The 16975-nt window shown below is 43.3% G+C and overlaps 1 protein-coding gene across 4 annotated transcripts in view; it reads left to right on the forward strand.

The window, feature by feature from the left end:
- The window catches only part of TEX14 (testis expressed 14, intercellular bridge forming factor), an 86337-nt gene that overhangs the window by 63865 nt on the left and 5497 nt on the right, over positions 1–16975 (forward strand). For 3 of the 4 annotated variants that reach the window (XR_009517057.1, XM_059997833.1, XM_059997832.1), the window contains 9 exons: positions 251–317; positions 2838–2919; positions 6346–6408; positions 6924–7051; positions 7648–7853; positions 8892–8988; positions 10392–10466; positions 13547–13624; positions 14737–14836. Coding sequence is in view for 2 of the 4 variants with exons in the window: in XM_059997833.1 (XP_059853816.1) it covers positions 251–317; positions 2838–2919; positions 6346–6408; positions 6924–7051; positions 7648–7853; positions 8892–8988; positions 10392–10466; positions 13547–13624; positions 14737–14836 (896 nt within the window). In the remaining 2 variants the exon portion in view is untranslated. Of the gene's footprint in view, positions 1–250; positions 318–2837; positions 2920–6345; positions 6409–6923; positions 7052–7647; positions 7854–8891; positions 8989–10391; positions 10467–13546; positions 13625–14736; positions 14837–16975 lie in introns of those variants that run through there. The other variant, XR_009517058.1, reaches the window with a different exon arrangement.

The following is a 16975-nucleotide window of genomic DNA, read 5'->3' on the forward strand; positions in this document are numbered from 1 at the left end:
GATGATGAAGGGAAAAGTCACCCGATTCCACCTCAGAATGGGAGGTGGGGGAGGGCTTGTTGAGGAAGAACACATAGTACAAATAAGTGCTTAATGTCTGTGATGAAGGTTTGTTCTTTTTCTATAGAAGATGTAGGAACCTTATGAAGATTTTCAAGGTTTAAGAACATCAAGAAATTCTCTCTCCACCTTCTGATGATATGTCTGCCTCCAGTGACCCTCCTTTCTTTGCTCTTTCATTCTTTTGCAGACCTCAAGTCCCATTGAAGAAGACTTTGAAGGAATACAACATGCTTGTGCCCGACCTCAAGCCTCTGGTAATAAGCCCTCAGGGCAGATTCCTTTGAGAGTCCCTCATCTTTACTTTCTGTCAGATCACACATGTTTGGAGCTGGAAAGGTCCTTAGAAATAACCTTCCAGGCCTTTCATTTTACAGATGAGAAAACTTAGGCTCAGTGATTTCCCCTGCCCCTCACTAGTCTCATGACATCCATACATCATGTTATTTATACCTCCCCTTGCATTCTTATAGCATACGTTATAGCAGTTGCTTCTTCTACTTTCCCCCTGTAGTCTCTTTCCCTAGATTTCAGGCTCTTTTGTGGCACATAGCAGGTGTTCAGTTATCTTTGCTGAGCTGACCTGAGGGGTTGACCTAGGCCACACAGCTAGTTATTGACACAGCGACAACCAGAACTAGGTTTCCATGTCCTTCTCTCCCCCAAAAGGCAGAGTTCCACCATCATTTTCCTTTGGTTGCTTGGCATCTTAGCAAAGGGTTAATAATAGCCAACAGTACAGTGAATGTAGCGTCCTTCCCTTGGGAGGCCTTGGGTTCTCTATAACTTAGCGACTGCTTCCCGTTACATGGTAAATTAACCTTGGGGTAGCAGCTGGGGTGTGACACAAGACAAGATATAAGTGAACCACAGGTTCTGATACAGACATTTTAAAAATTGTGCACTTTTGCTCTTTTAAGGTATGCAACCATCCATTTTTAAAACCAGGGTTACCCGCCTACCAAGCCATGTAGCTCGGTCCAGGGTCGTGTCTCAACAGTCTGAACCCAGGCTGGGTGGGTTTAGGTTCCGACCATACTCCCTTCCTCCTGCTGCATACTCCAGCTGCCATCTCTAACCTGATGCAGGCCCCCGTCACAGGCACAAGCATTTTAAGAAGCTGTAAGCTTTTAGATGAACAGTTAAATTCTCAGGACAATATGTATTTAAAGTTCCCAAACCTGGGTCTCTGGCCACCCAGCTCTTTCTGTGGAGCCTCTGCCCATGATCACTTTCTGTGTGAGCCTGACCTGTACATGGCCACTTCACTAGTGTTTGGAAGAGAGTTGAGTAGGATAGAGAAGTTATGGGGCAGGCAGGTCAGAAAACCAGGGCTAGTTGGATACAAACATCTAAAGTACATGTAGAAGCCTCTGATTTCTACTCTGTTTCCTCCTTTTAGCCCTTCTCCTCCCCCTTTTTCACTAGGGCTCTGATATATCAATATATCCTCTCCATACCAGGCGATACAACAGGGATAAAAGTTGCATACATGCTGGGTTCCAAGCCCAGTTCTGCCACTGATTTTTTTTGTGCATTACCTTGGGCATGTCACTCCACCTGAGGGCCCCACTTTCCCTCCATGTAAAGTAAAGGAGAAAGTTACACTCTAAAATCTCTAAGTTCCCCTCCAGGTCTAAATTGTGCTTATTAGGAATTCATTTATGCTTTCCAGGTGTTTACGCTTTCTAGGCATTTGAAAAGGGGTGGAAAGAAGAAGAACCCCTAGGCTTCTCCACTGGTGGGGTTTCAGAGTAGCTTGGCTTCTGCTGAAGGTGGCACTTTTATAGTGGGCCTCCCATTGCCTACCAGACTACCTCCTGGACCTAAAGAATGGCAGGCGGATCATGAGCATTTGCCAGCGGGGCAGGCTGGTCTGTCTGTCCTCTTCTCTATAAACCAGAGCTATGTAATGGTGGAAAGGAAAATGGATACTGCCCCCGTGTGTCCAGAGGCCTTACTAAGAGCTGGGGAGGAGTGACTTCAGATGCTTGAGGCCAACGAGAACAGAAGACAGTTGAATTAGCTCCTTAGTACTCAAGACCCCATCCCCACTCATTAAGTGGTGTTTGGTGGCCAAGAGACACAGTTAATGTTCTGGGAATGCCCAGAACATTGGTCTTTTCTTTTCATTTTCTTAAAATTTTTATTTATTTATTTAATTTTATTTATTTTTGGCTGCACTGGGTCTTTGTTGCTGCATGCAGGCTTTTCTCTAGTTGTGGCGAGCAGGGGCTACTCTTCCTTGTGGTGCACGGGCTTCTTATTGCAGTGGCTTCTCTTGTTGCGGAGCACGGGCTCTAGGCGTGTGGGCTTCCGTAGTTGTGGCACGGGGGCTCACTAGTTGTGGTGCAGGGGCTTAGTTGCTCTTAGTTGCTCTTAGCGGTCTTTTCTATTTGGAATCTTTAGTGAACAAACAGTTCTTGGTTTCAACGCCCCCTGGTGTCTGTTGACAGGATCCAGGTCAGTTTGCCTTCCTGAAAAGACAAAACAACATTTGTCTCCAGAAATAACTGTGCAGTTATAACTGAAAGGCCAGTAAATGGTTTGATTGTATTCTGAGAGTCAGAATATAGTTCTCCCCTCTGAGCAAGGGAAATAAACTTTCAGAGCAAAAACCTCTTCTACAGTGCTCACTCCAAACCCAAATAGGAAGCACTCTGTTTATGTAGATTATTTCTTATTCTGGATCAGACCAAGGAAAATTCTCGAGAATGAAAGTAATCATCTGGGTTGGCAAAAATTCACTAAAAAATGCATGTACTTTATTCTTTCAGGTGAAGAAAAGTTCCAAATGAGAAAAAACCTTGGAAAGAAAGCTGAAATTTTGACCAGGTCTCAATTCCAACCTATACAAAGGTATATGCTATTATTATTTTTTTATTTTTACTTTTTTTGCGGTACGCGGGCCTCTCACTACTGCGGCCTCCCCCGTTGCGGAGCACAGGCTCCGGACGCGCAGGCTCGGTGGCCATGGCTCACGGGCCCAGCCGCTCCGCGGCATGTGGGATCTTCCCGGACTGGGGCACGAACCCGCGTCCCCTGCATCGGCAGGCGGACTCTCAACCACTGCGCCACCAGGGAAGCCCCCTATGCTATTATTTTATTCACAGTTTCAGACTCAAAGAAGTAATGTTATTTGATGGTAATGCCCCATATTTACATGTTGCTCTTCTTCAAATATAATAGCCACCATGTTATAACAGTAAGCTTTGGGCAGCTTAGCTTTGTGAGGACTTGTTCAGCAGAATTGTGAGGCGTCGTGAAAAGGAGTTGTTATCTGTATTCAGATCCTGACTCTGCTTTTCTAACTTGGTCAAATTTCTCAACCCCTCTCTTCTAGCTCCCCATTTGTAAAATAGCAATAAGAATCATCACTGGACATATTGTTAATTGAAAAAAATGCACAACAGTGTATGTAATTTAATACCATCTGTGTAAAAATGAGAGGGAAGGGAGATACCTATAATCCTTGTAGTGTGTCGACATTTCTGGAAGTCTATACAGTGGTTAACTCTAGAGAGAGAGTCCAGAGGTTTTTCTTTTATTCTTATAACCTTCTTTGCTGTTGGAATGTTCCACCATGGGTGCATACTACTTTTGAAAGAAAAAGCTACTTTGTTTTTTTTTACTTTTACAAATGACAAAGAGAAATTCCATCTGGTTAAGGAAAGTTTCTGTAGACAACATTGAGTTTTATTTTTTCACCTCTCTTAAATAATATATTTTCAATTCTATTGAATAAATGGAAGATTCTAAATTCAAAAAAGAAAAGAATTCTTACTGGGAATGTTGACATAGAGATTAAAAGTAATAATATGACTTCTGGGCATTTACCCAGAGAAATGAAGAATTATGTTTACATGAAAACACATACATGGGACTTCCCTGGTGGTCCAGTGGTAAAGAATCCGCCTTCCAACGCAGGGAACATGGGCTCCATACCTGGTCAGGGAACTAAGATCCCACATGCGGCGGGGCAACTAAGCCCACGTGCCACAATGACTGAGCTTGTGCACCTCAACGAGAGAGCCCTCGTGCTGCAAACTGCAGAGCGCATACGCTCTGGAGCCTGCGCACCACGACTGGAGAGAGAAAAACCGCATGCCACAACTAGAGAGAAGCCCGCACACTGCAAGGAAGAGCCTGCATGCTGCAACTAAGACCCGATGCAGCCAAAAAACAAACAAATAAATAAATAAATATTTAAAAAACCCAACACATACATGAATGTTTATAGAAACTTTATTCATAATAGCCAAAATCTGGAAACCCAGATGTTATCTAACAAGTGAATGGTTTAATGGACTGTGTTACATCCATACCATGGAATGCTCCTCAGCAATAAAAAAGCATGAACCGTTGGTACATGCAGCAACTGGGACAAGTCTCCAGAGAATTATGCTGAGTGGAAAAAGCAACCCCTGCAAAGTTATTTACTATATGATTCTACATTTATACCATTCTTGAAATGATAAAATTGTAGAAATAAAGACTAAATGAGTGGTTTCTAGGGGTTAAGAAAGAGATGGGAGTGGGGGGGAAATGGACATGGCTATAAAAGGGCAATGTGAGGGGTCCTTGTGGGGGAAATGTTCTGTATCTTGACTGTATCAATGTTGATATCTTGGTTATGATATTGCTCAATAGATTTGCAAGATGTCACCATTGAGGGAAGCTGGGTAAAGTGTATTTCTTAAAACTGCATGTGGACTTCCCTGGTGGTGCAGTGGTTAAGAATCCGCCTGCCAATGCAGGGGACACAGGTTCGAGCCCTGGTCTGGGAAGATCCCACATGCCACAGAGCAACTAGGCCCGTGTGCCACAACTACTTGAGCCTGCGCTCTAGAGCCCATGCTCCTCAACAAGAGAAGCCACCGCAATGAGAAGCCCGTGTACCGCAAGGAAGAGTAGCCCCCGCTCGCTGCGACTAGAGAAAGCCAGAGTGCAGCAACAAAGACCCAACGCAGCCATAAATTAAAAAAAAAAAGAAAAAGAACTGCATGTGAATATACATACAGTTATTTCAAAATAAAAAGATTAATTCAAAAACTAATAACAGAGATGAAGTGCCTGGTACAATAGCATTCAATTTACTTTCTCTTTTCTGGACCTCAGTTTCCTTATCTATAATAATGATAGCTAGTATTTCCTAAGTAGTGACAATATGCCAGGTACTCTGTTTTGTCAAATCTAATTCATATAACAACCCTCTCATTTTGCCAATACAGAAAGCAGAGGGTTTTTTCCTTAGGTTGTACAGTTAGTAAGTAGCTATATCATTAGAATAGGCTAGATTATGTTATGTAACACACAACCCCCAGATTTTAGTGGCTTAAAGCAACAAAAACTTATTTTGTGCTCGTGCTCCACGTCCATCACCAGGAGTGTTCTGTGCTACTCTACCTTCCATCAGAAATCCACACTGAGGGAGACTCCGTCTTTGTGCTTCCTTTCTTACTGAGGCAGGAAAAAAGGGAGCATGGTGAATTGTGCACTAGGCTTTTAAAGTTTCTGCCCCAAAGTGAATCACATCACTTTCACTTGCATTTCACTGGTTAAAACAAGTCATATGGCCATTTATGTAAATTAGGAGGGCCAGAAAGTACTGTCCTACATTGTGCTCAGCAGGAGAAACAAATATTTAGTGAACAGAATTAATAGTCACAACTCAATCCAAAATCCATGCTCTTTCCTTTATACCATTGGTCTCACAGGATTGTGCAAAGATTAAAAATGTGGAAACATTTGGAAGGATTTAGCATGGGATCTGGCTTATAGTTTGTGTTTGAATATTGAAAATGAATCTTAAATATTGGTTAAAGTAGAAGCAGGTCAAGTTTGTCTTCAGAATTCTTCTCTGGCCATTTTTTGGCACAAGCCTCTCTTGGCCTCCCCTGATACTCCATGCCAAGAAGCTGTTTCACAGTTGGTAAGGCCCCATGGCTGTGCCCTTTGCTCCATCATCCATCCACAGCAAAGTTCCCATGCTCTGTTGATTTCCTCAGGAGCTTGCTCAGCCAGTAGCATCGTTGGCTGATTTCAGATGGGCTGACCCTTAGAGAGTACTTATTCAGCCTCTGAAGAGGAAACAGATACCCAGACATCCCTGAGAACATGTGGCTAGTCAGTAGCAGAGCCAGGATCAGAACCCTCACTTTCCACTTTGAGCTTAGTGCCCTTCCAGCTGCCTCTCACACTGGGCCAGTAACTGGTGCCTGGTACCACGATATTGCAGTCTGCTGACAGGGGATTTACATAGTTTTCTCACTTTCTCTCTTACAGTATTGAAGACGAACAAGAGGAGACACTAAAGGAGTCACCAAAGGAAATGAAAGAGAAAGACATGTATGGCCACCAAAAGTTGCCTAAGGATTCTGTGCAAAGTCTTGGTTTTAGGGGAAGAGTATTTCCTTGTTTGTAGGAGTCTGTGTTCTTCCCATTTTTATGTATACATTTAATGTGAGCCTGTTTCTTCTTTCACCAAAAAACTGTTGTGATGAGTGATCTAAAGTAACAGCATCTTAATCAAGGAAACACAGGGATAAGAAGAATAGAAGTTTATACTTGAGGTAGATTAAATCTGTTTGCCACATAAATAGACTTTCACCTATGGAATTTATTTTTAGCTGCTGAGATATGTTTAAAGTTAGTATCTCTTTTTAAGATATTCTCTAATATTCTCTTTAAGATATCTTACATATCTTATAGATATCTTATGGATATTCTAAGATATTCTCTGATTTTGGCCACTTGCCAAATAAAGATTTTTGTGACGAGCATCTTTAAAAAGTACCTCTTAGGAATATAGTGTTTGATTTTTGTAAACATCTCCCAATTACTCTGTGCTTTTAATTCTTTAGATCACTGACAGACATTCAAGACCTGTCTAGTATCTCCTATGAACAAGGCAGTTCTTTTAAGGAAGTCTTATGCAAAACACCCAAAATAAACCACGCACCTACTAGTGTCAGCACTCCGCTCAGCCCAGGTAATAACTAGCAGGGGGATGTTCTGGGAAAGGGACTAACAGCCCCTGCCTCGCTGGCTATGGGAAGCCAGGCTGCAGGAGCAGACCCACAGTGTTTTCTCACAGTACAGAGGGGTTTCTTTAGGGTCAGAGCTGAAGGGGATAATCTCATGGGAGGCCAGGTAGCTGTGGTGGTGGTGATTAACCAGCTATAAGGAGATTTTTAAACTCTAGCAATAGAGACATGCAAATGCAGAGTCTACTTTGTACTTGAAGCACTGTTGAATTTAGTGCAAATACATTGGATTCTCTAGAGTTAGTAAATTAAAACAGTACCTTATGCTTAAACATACATAGCTCTGGGTCCTGCAACTGCATACAGCCAGCATCAAATATCCTCTCTCTAGTGTCCTTTTTTCCAGTATATTTGTGGTTCAAATAATCTCCCTGTAGTCTCTCCCAAGTTTAGAGACTATCATCAGTGATCAGTGATTATTTCAGTTATTGACAATTTGGAAAATCCCTGTTCCAGGTATAGAGTTTTGTGGGGGCTTCTTTTTGTTGTTTTTAAATAATGTAAAGGATTCAGACACTAACTGCCCTCTTTTCTACAACAGGGTCAATTTCTTCAGCTTCTAGTCAGTATAAGGACTGTCTTGAAAGTATCACGTTTCAGGTTAAAACAGGGTCTACCTCGTTCTGGAAGAGTCAAGAATCTATTCAAACTTTGTCTGATAAATTTACAACTGTCCGAGAGAAAGCAAAGAGCCTAGACTCCCTTCTTACTTCCTCTGAAACTCTTCCTTCAAGACTGACTAATCTCGTAAGTATACTGACTCTGCGCTGCACACTCTTGGAGTGAGTCCAAAGGCGTCAGTGATCCAAAAGGCCAAGATTTCTCCGTGTCTGTTTTACAAAGAAAGCAAGAAATAAGCTGGATCCTCTCCAGGCTTCCCTGGGGCTCCTCTCTGAGTCTGTATTGTAGAATGGATCCTGGGTTTTTGTGCCCTCTTTTTTCCCCCAGAGGTAATGTTTGTCGATTTCTCGAAAGGTCCGTCCGCTGCGATAGCTTATGATGCATTGTTCATCTGCATTGTTCTTTCTACCTAACCATGTCTTACGTACTAAGAGGAGGCTTGAGTTCTGCTTCCTTCTTGACGCCTCCTCTGGTTAGTTCTCTGAGAGTTTCGATTGATCTCTACCTTTTCTGAACTCCTGAACCAATAATCTGCAGTAAAAACACTTAATGGTACCTTCTCCTTGCTTCCTTCCCCTCCCCGTGCTGTTTGTTTGTTGGTTTCCTTTCTCTCTCTCCCTCATACTTCATATGTGTAGTCTCTTCAAGAAAACTGAAAGTTCCTTACTTGGTTCTGCTCATTAAAAACCTGTTGACTGACCTTTCTGTAGGCAGATTGATTACTTGTTTGGCCCTCAGTGAAAAATCGACTGTCATCTTCTCTGGGCATTTGACTCACAAAAGGTCTCACTCTGAAGTAGGGAAATAAAGAATTTTATGCTCTTGTTCAACAAACTGTTAATGGGGCAGGTTCTAAGTGCCAGGCACTATGCCAGGCCCTTTTCTAGGCATAGTGACTAGGAAAGTCCGCGCCCTGAAGGAGCTCACTGCCTGTTGAGAAAGACTGGCAGGATGTAACACAGAGGTAAAAACTGAGCGCTGTGGAGGCAAAGGGGGTAGGAAGGCTTCCGAGAGGAGATAACGTTTGAATGTTTGACTCAGTCAACAAAACAAGTAGCTTCTTCCATCAGTGATACACAAGATTAATCTTGGAAATGACTGAGCTTAACAGGCCTTTTTAGCTTAATACACGTGTCGGTTACCATGTTTATGTCTTACTTGTAGAAAAGATTGCCTGCATTTACTGGGGCTGGTTCCTCCAGCATTGCCAAGGCACCTGACACATCATCCCGTGCCACTCAGAGGAGGAGCCTGCCAAAAGGTACCCTGTGTTTAATATTAAAATACAAGTTCATAATAGTAAACCAGTTTAAGGGAGACTTCATCTCTTCTTTGATGGCTATAGCAGATTCAAACAAAAATGCTAATTTCCCCTGACTATAAAAGTAAAACATGCTCATTATAGAAAACTTAGAGAATACAGACGAGCTTAAAAGAGAAAACCACGACCATTCTACCATTATTTTTTTTTAAGTTTTTTTTGATATGGACCATTTTTAAAGTCTTTATTGAATTTGTTACAATATGGCTTCTGTTTTATGTTTTGGTTTTTTGGCCTCGAGGCATGTGGGATCTTAGCTCCCCAACCAGGGATTAAACCTGCACCCCCTGCATTAGAAGGTGAAGTCTTAACCACTGGACTGCCAGGGAAGTCCCTCTACCATCATTTTTTAACCTCTTGTAGTATTTTGGTATATATATATATATATATATATATACACACAGCCCCCAAATATATATAAAAGAATATATATATATATATTTGGGGGCTGTATATATATATATATATATATATATATATATATTCTTTTTCTTAGCATAGTTGAGATCATATAGTGTATCAGCTCTGGCCTGCTTCTTTTTCTTTAATGATATATTTTAGGATTTCTACTTGTCAGTAAAAATTATTCATAAATATATGTGATGGCTGCATAGTAGTCCATTCTACTTATGTTGCTTAACCATGCCCTTATGTTGAAGATTTATGTTGTTTTCCAACTTTTGCTCTTTGTACAGAAATCTTTATCTGAACCTCTGATCTTTTCCTTAGGATAGAGTCTTAGAAGACAATTTCCAGATCAAAGGGTATGAGAGCGTTAACAGCTCTTGAGGTGTAATTGCCTTTGCTCCATTAATCTTATTGTCTTGTGTCTTTGGTACAACTCAGAATTTCCCTCAGGGGGATAGAGATATTGTGAACTATGCTGAGGGGTTTTGGTTAATGTTATAATTGAGCCCTTACGTGAAGGCCCTAAGTATGGTCTCCCATATCCCCTGGCCTGATAATCTATAGAGAAAGGCCTCCCACTTTTTCATTTTGACGGGTCTAGAGCTTCTATATCCCTCCAGCAGTCTTGGTCCAAATTGGAACCCCAGCCTCTTAGTAAGAATTTATACCTCACCTCCCTCAAATATCCTTGGGGAGGGGCACAGATCAAGTGGTACTGAGGTGAGGTGTGATGTAGGAAAGGGTTTAGAGTAAAAGGGAGAGTAAAGCCTTTCACATATGAAGTCTCAATTAGGACCGTTAATATAAGAGGTTTTCTCCCCATCTTAGCTTGTTTCATCATTGAGAAATCCTAAGTCAAATCCACGTCGAAGCCTCGAAAACCTAGTTCAGGTCTAGGAAGGCAGTAAGTCACTTTCTCCTTTATCTTTTTTAAGAACTAGTAGAAGCCATCTCGCAACATCACATTGATGAGCTGCCACCACCACCTCAGGAGCTGCTTGACGAAATCGGTAAGGCATGCTCGATGCAGAATATACTCCATGGCCCTGCTTCTTATGGTCACTGACCACATATGGTTCTTTGTCTCAGGTGAGAGCACTAGTACCGAAGGCCCTATAAAGGTTTGATTGAATGTACAGAATTCTGGAAGAGACAGTTTTCCAATAAAATGGGCCTCAGACTACTACTGAAGCCTGGCCAGGATAATTGGTCTGTGTCTGTTGTCATTTTGTTACTTAAAGGGCCTACGGTAATGATTCTAAGAGGAAATAACAACATTCAAGTGGTTTATTATGATGAACTTGTTTTATTAAAAGAATTCTTAGCTCCTTTTTGAACCAAACTAGCCATACTTCAGCTATACTGAAGTCTGGCAACTCAGGCCCAAACACCCCATGCTTTCTGTTTTGCCATTAGCAGGAGATATTAAAGATATTGGCATTGTGGATGAATCCCTTTCCTGAGGGCAGGGAAGTCAGTGGCACAGGACCTAATGAGACCAGAATTTTCCATTTCAGGCAGAGACTGAGGGATACCTGCTCAATTTTAGTTGCAGCTGATCAGCTGGCCTGCCCAGCTGAGCTGATGCTGAAAGTAAATGGAGCATGGTGATAGAAACATTTGGGGCAGGTGGTTTGCTTCTCCAGGGAGGACTGACTGCCCTCTTCGTGACAGCCTGGCTGACCAGCCCCTCACTCTCAGAGGGCACATCTCATCAGACCTCTGATGGTACAGTTCTTGGTATGGGAACAGTAGGGAGTTTCCTAAGGGGAATCTCTTGATTTTCAGGGTCTCTGAGGTTTTGTGTCTCATCAGGAAGGGGGAGTTGAATGACTCAATGGACAGATACGGTCTAGGCTACCCAACCCCTAGCCCCTGGCTTGTTGGCCTTACAAACTTGGGTGGAGCCGGTCAGAGCTGCCAAAGCCTCCCTCGGTTTCTTTCTTTTCTGTAGTCATAGGCCCTTCTTGCCTCACCACACCCCTCGCCCAGTGCCACAGGGTTGTGCGGGTCACAGGGTTGTTGGCTCTTAGGGCTCCCACCCCGGCACCAGTCTGCCTCCCCTGGAACCCCCTAAGGGGTCCCTGCAAATTCCTCCCCTCCAGTTGCTCTCCTTCACATACTCATGGAACTACTGCTTGTGAGAGTAGAGGTCAGCCCCTCGTGTCCCGCTCAGGTAGATTCTCAGTGCCGTCTGTTTTTTGGTCACGGCTTAGGACAGTACTTGTAGGCTCCTTTGCAGTTAGACCTTAGCGATACTTTTCCTTTGGATCCTGCTCTCCTCTCTCTGCAGTCACAAGGTGGACCCCCACCCCCCATCTCAGCAGCTGTCACCAGGTTTCTGCAGCCAGCCTCTTGGCACTGCTGTACCCCAGTGTGCTCTGCAGAAACTCTTCCTCATTTCGCTTATGGGAATTATCTGGGCCAGGTTTCTAGGCGATGTCTTGTACTTTGAGATGGGTCAGTAATTTTCCAGAAAGATAAAGGGCAGAGGGCACCTGAGTAGTTTCTCCTAATAACGGGTGTGCCTACCTGATTATTGTTTATCATCACTCTCGTTGTTTCCTCTCAGGAGAGCTTTGGGGAGTGACCTGGAGCTGACACCTACTCTTTTGAAGGGCACACATCCACAACTCCAGGCTTCCGTCCAGGGCCTAAAGGGGAGGGTCCTTTAGAATCTTGTAAGATCAACAAGGGACTACCTCTAACGAAGATAAAAATGGATTTAAAAATTTCAGATTATATTAAATGACCTTATGGGGCCCCTTGATGCCCAGGGGCTGCCAGGGAGGGCTTGCTTCCTGACCTGCTAGAAGGGCAAGACCTGTGCCTGCACACAACAGGGCCGTGCCGGTGAGCCCAGGGGTCCCGTCTGTGCTGCCTCCCAGCTGTCTCTCTGATGGGCTCTGGGGAGCACTTTGAGGAAACTGAGCGCCTAACACACGTGAAGCAGTGCACTGAGTTTAGCAGACGCTTGTCTTAGTCTAATGATCAATTCATTAGGAACTGGAAATTTTATTCTTTGCCTTTTGTCTCTCTACAGACCAGATCACAAATGTGTACTTTAGGCCAACAGAGATAGGGAAAGATTTGGACTACTCTGAATTTACCAACTTTTTGAGAGAGTATATAAAGTAGAGATTAAGAGCATAAGCCTTAGAGCTAGACTGCCTGAATTCAAAGTCCAGTTACACCTCTTAGTATCTGTGTGATTCTAGGCAAGTTCCTTAGCCTTCCTTTTTTTAAAAAAAATATTTATCTTGGCTGCCCTGGGTCTTCATTGTGGCACGCGGGATCTTTGCTGCGGCATGCATGCAGGATCTAGTTCTACTGACCAGGGATTGAACCCAGGCCCCCTGCATTGGGAGCGTGGAGTCTTACCCACTGGACCACCAGCCAGGGAAGTCCCTCCTTAACCTTTCTTTACCTTAATTTCCTCATCTGTTAAACAAGAATAACAATAATGTGATCAATCTCATAGGGTATTGTGAAGATTAATTGTGAATATTAATCTTGAATTAATGTATGCAAATTAGAAATAGCACCTGCCACTTAGAGCTCTGCAAGTGTTACCTATCATCATCATTTTTTTTTTTTTTTGCGGTATACGGGCCTCTCACTGTTGTGGCCTCTCCCATTTGCGGAGCACAGGCTCCGAACGCGCAGGCTCTGGACGCGCAGGCTCAGCGGCTCAGCCGCTCCACATGTGGGATCCTCCCGGACCGGGGCACGAACCCGTGTCCCCTGCATCGGCAGGTGGACTCTCAACCACTGCGCCACCAGGGAAGCCCCCATCATCATTATTTTTACTTTTATTTTTAGTGTTACATGGGATTGGATGCCTAAGGCAGTGGTTCCCAAACTTCATCAGGCATCAGAAGCACCTGGAGGGCTTGCTACACCATCCCCACCCCCAGAGTTTCTGATTCAGTAAGCCTGAGATGTGGCCTGAGAATTTGCATACCTAACAAGTTCTCAGGTTATACTGAGGCTGCTGGTCTGAGGAGTACTGTTTGAGAACCACTGCCCTAGAGGATGATGTGACATGCAAAAGAAGAAATAAGTTGCTTTCTGCTCTATGTTGTGACAGAGCACCTGAAGCGGCAGCAGGCCTCATCCACAGTGCGGGATGAGAACACAGCAAGTCATCTGGGCATCACTGCAAGTGGTAAGCCAAATCCCCAGTTCTTTCTCATCAGATTTTGCTGTAACTGTCCTTGGAAGCACAGTGGTACATTTGGGTGAGTGTGGACCTTGAGGTCAGGCACACTCCACCTCAATTCTGACTCCACTACTTACTTTGGTATGACAGACTGTTTAATGTCTCTGAGCTTCAGTTATCCTCATATGTAAAATGAGAATGATAACTCCTACCTAATGATGTGCATGCATAGTGCCTGGTACATTGTAAGATACTTAACAAATGTTAGTCTCCTTCCCTTCATAGGACTGCTGGCAGGATGAAATGAGATAGCATATGTAAAATGCCTGGCATACAGTAAAGGGCACTACCCTTCCCCACCCAAATTCCTTCCCTGGCTCCAATCTGGAAACATCTAACAAATGGGAAGAGGGTGGCCCCCCCAGAATAAATCTGTACAATTTGTTTTCAGGGACTCTTGCCTCCTCTTTTATGTGCCATTTCTTTCCTCTGTCTCTCTCGAGCCTTGGCACAGGCAAGGCTTCCTGCCGTTTCGCCTGGCAAAGAGCTCCCCAGACCTCAGAAGCAGCTGCTGTGGATACAGGCGCCCTGCAGATTGCCACCTGGCCCCCTGCTCTTGTGGGAAGAGGGGAACCCATGCATTGCAGACTTCAGGGTCCACTGATTAGCCTTAATTTTTTGCACTCCATTTTTTTTTTTTTTTTGGCTGCGTTGGGTCTCCGTTGCTGCACACGGGCTTTCTCTAGTAGCGGCGAGCGGGGGGCTACTCTTCATTGTGATGTGTGGGCTTCTCACTGCGGTGGCTTCTCTTGTTGCAGAGCACAGGCTCTAGGCGCACGGGCTTTAGTAGTTGCGGCACGTGGGCTCAGTAGTTGTGGCTTGCGGGCTTTAGACCACAGGCTCAGTAGTTGTGGCGCACAGATCTAGTTGCTCTGCAGCATGTGGGATCTTCCCGGACCAGGGATTGAACCCATGTCCCCTGCATTGAACCCATGTCCCCTGCATTGACAGGCAGATTCTTAACCACTGGGCCACCAGGGAAGTCCTGCACTCCATTTTAAGGCAGGTTTTCTCAAAATTTTTTTTGTTCTAAAGTTAAGTCTTTCAACTGTTTTTAGATCAAAGGCATTTAGAAGAACAAGAAACTAACAGTAATAAAGAAGACAGCAGTATGCTTTGGACCAAAGAAACTCAGGATCTAGAAGAGGATACAGAGAGGTAACAGAAAAAGCTGGATTTTTTTTTTAAAGTGTTTGAAAAAACTATAGTGTTAGTTTATATTAGTTTTTCTTCTGATACTGACAAATAAGGAAATAATGGTCCTTTGTCATACTATCCTTATAGCCCCTATTCCTAAAAGGCTTTTTTTGTTTTTTTTTAAAAAGTCCTTAATTGTTATAAAATACATATAACACAAAATTTTTAAGTGTACATTTCAGTAGTGCTACATATATTCACATTGTTGTGCAACTGATCTCCAGAAATTTTTCATCTTGCAAAACTGAAACTCTATACCCATTAAACAACAACTCCCCATTTCCCCCTCCCCTCAGTCCCCAGCAACCACAGTTCTACTCTCTGTTTCTCTGAGTTTCACTATTCTTTTTTTTTTTTTTAACATCTTTATTGGAGTATAATTGCTTTACAATGGTGTGTTAGTTTCTGCTGTATAACAAAGTGTATCAGTTATATGTATACATATATCACCATACCCCCTCCCTCTTGCATCTCCCTCCGGTGTTTGTGTTTTGTCACTGGCTTATTTCACTCAGCATAATGTCTTCAGGGTTCATCCATGTAGCATGCATCAGAATTTCCTTTCTTCTTAAGGCTGAATTCCATTGTGTGTGTGTGTATCACATTTTGTTTATCCATTCATCTGTTAGTGGACACTGGGTTGCTTCCACCTTTTGACTACTGTAATGCTGCTCTGAGTGTGAGTGTGCAAATAGCTCTTCAACACACCCTGCTTTCATTTCTTTTGGATATATACCCAGAAGTGGTATTGCTGGATCATATGGTAAATCTATTTTTATTTTTTTGAGGAAATGCCATCCTGTTTTCCACAACAGCTGCACCATTTTACATTCCCACAAACAGTGTACAAGGCTTCCACTTTCTCCAGATCCTTGCCAATACTTGTTATTTTCTGTTTTGTTTTTTTTTTTTTGGCTGTGCCAAGCGGCATGCGGGATCTTAGTTCCCCGACCAGGGATTGAACCTGTGCCCCCTGCAGTGGAAGCGCGGAGTTTTAACCACTGGACCACCAGGGTGGTGGTGTTTCTGTTTTTTTGATAGGTGCGAAGTGATATCTCATTGTGGTTTTGATTTGCATTTACCTAATGATTAGCGATGTTGGGCATCTTTTCATATGCAGAAGGCCATTTATATATCTTCTTTGGAGAAATATCCTAGTCCTTTGCCCATTTTGTAATAGGATTATTTATTTTTTTCTTGTAAAGTTGTTGTTTGTTGTTTTTGTTTTTACTTCATTTTGTGAGGCAAACATCGGTTTCAGTTTCTTTCAAAGCATTTTAAAGAGAATTTTTAGATCTTTCTAGCCAAATAAGAGAAGATGGAGGCAACCATCCAGACAATTCAGTCTGAAAACACAAGTTTGCCTCAAGAAACCCAATTCCATTCTTGACTTGGAGGTCTCCTTTGACCTGTGTTGTAAGGTAAACCACTTCAGATCACCTCCTTTGCCTCCTAACATTTCTTGCTTTGTCCGAACTGTTATTCAGGGCCAGGACTCGAGGGAGGTGAGTGCAACACACTCCTTGGGCACAAAATTGAAGGAGGCACAAAAAACTCAGAAGTCAAGAAAAGTACTATTTTGATGCCATATTTTTAAAAATCAATACTAATGCAAAACCAAATCCATGATGAACAAAATGTTTACGTTTTAAAGAAAGAGAGGCTATGGATCTACACTTAACACCACTTGCTTCATCCTCACCCTGGACCAGCAAATCCTTGGGGAAGCCCTGCAGAATACTTTCAGCTGCAAACGTTAGAAAACCCCACCATCGTGTTTAAATGAGTTTGTCTCACATGACATGAAGCCCGGAGGTTGGCAGGGCATGGCTGGCGTAGCAGCTCAATGATGCTACCAGGGACTTAGGCTCTTCTGAGCTTTCTGCTCTACCAGACATAGCATGTTGGCCTTTGTTTTCAGGCTTGTCAACTCCTGGACAAGGTGGCTGCTATCCATACTCCAGGCAGAAATAAGAGGGTGGGGCAAAGGAATAGTCTAGCCAACTTTATGTCTTTTTATCTGGAAAGCAAAAGCTTTCCTAGAAGCCCTTCTCAGCAGATGCCTACTTACATCTCCTTGGCCAGATGTGACGCATGGCC

The sequence above is a fragment of the Delphinus delphis genome, chromosome 19 (assembly GCF_949987515.2).
Source record: "Delphinus delphis chromosome 19, mDelDel1.2, whole genome shotgun sequence".
In the NCBI taxonomy this organism is placed as follows: Eukaryota; Metazoa; Chordata; class Mammalia; order Artiodactyla; family Delphinidae; genus Delphinus; species Delphinus delphis.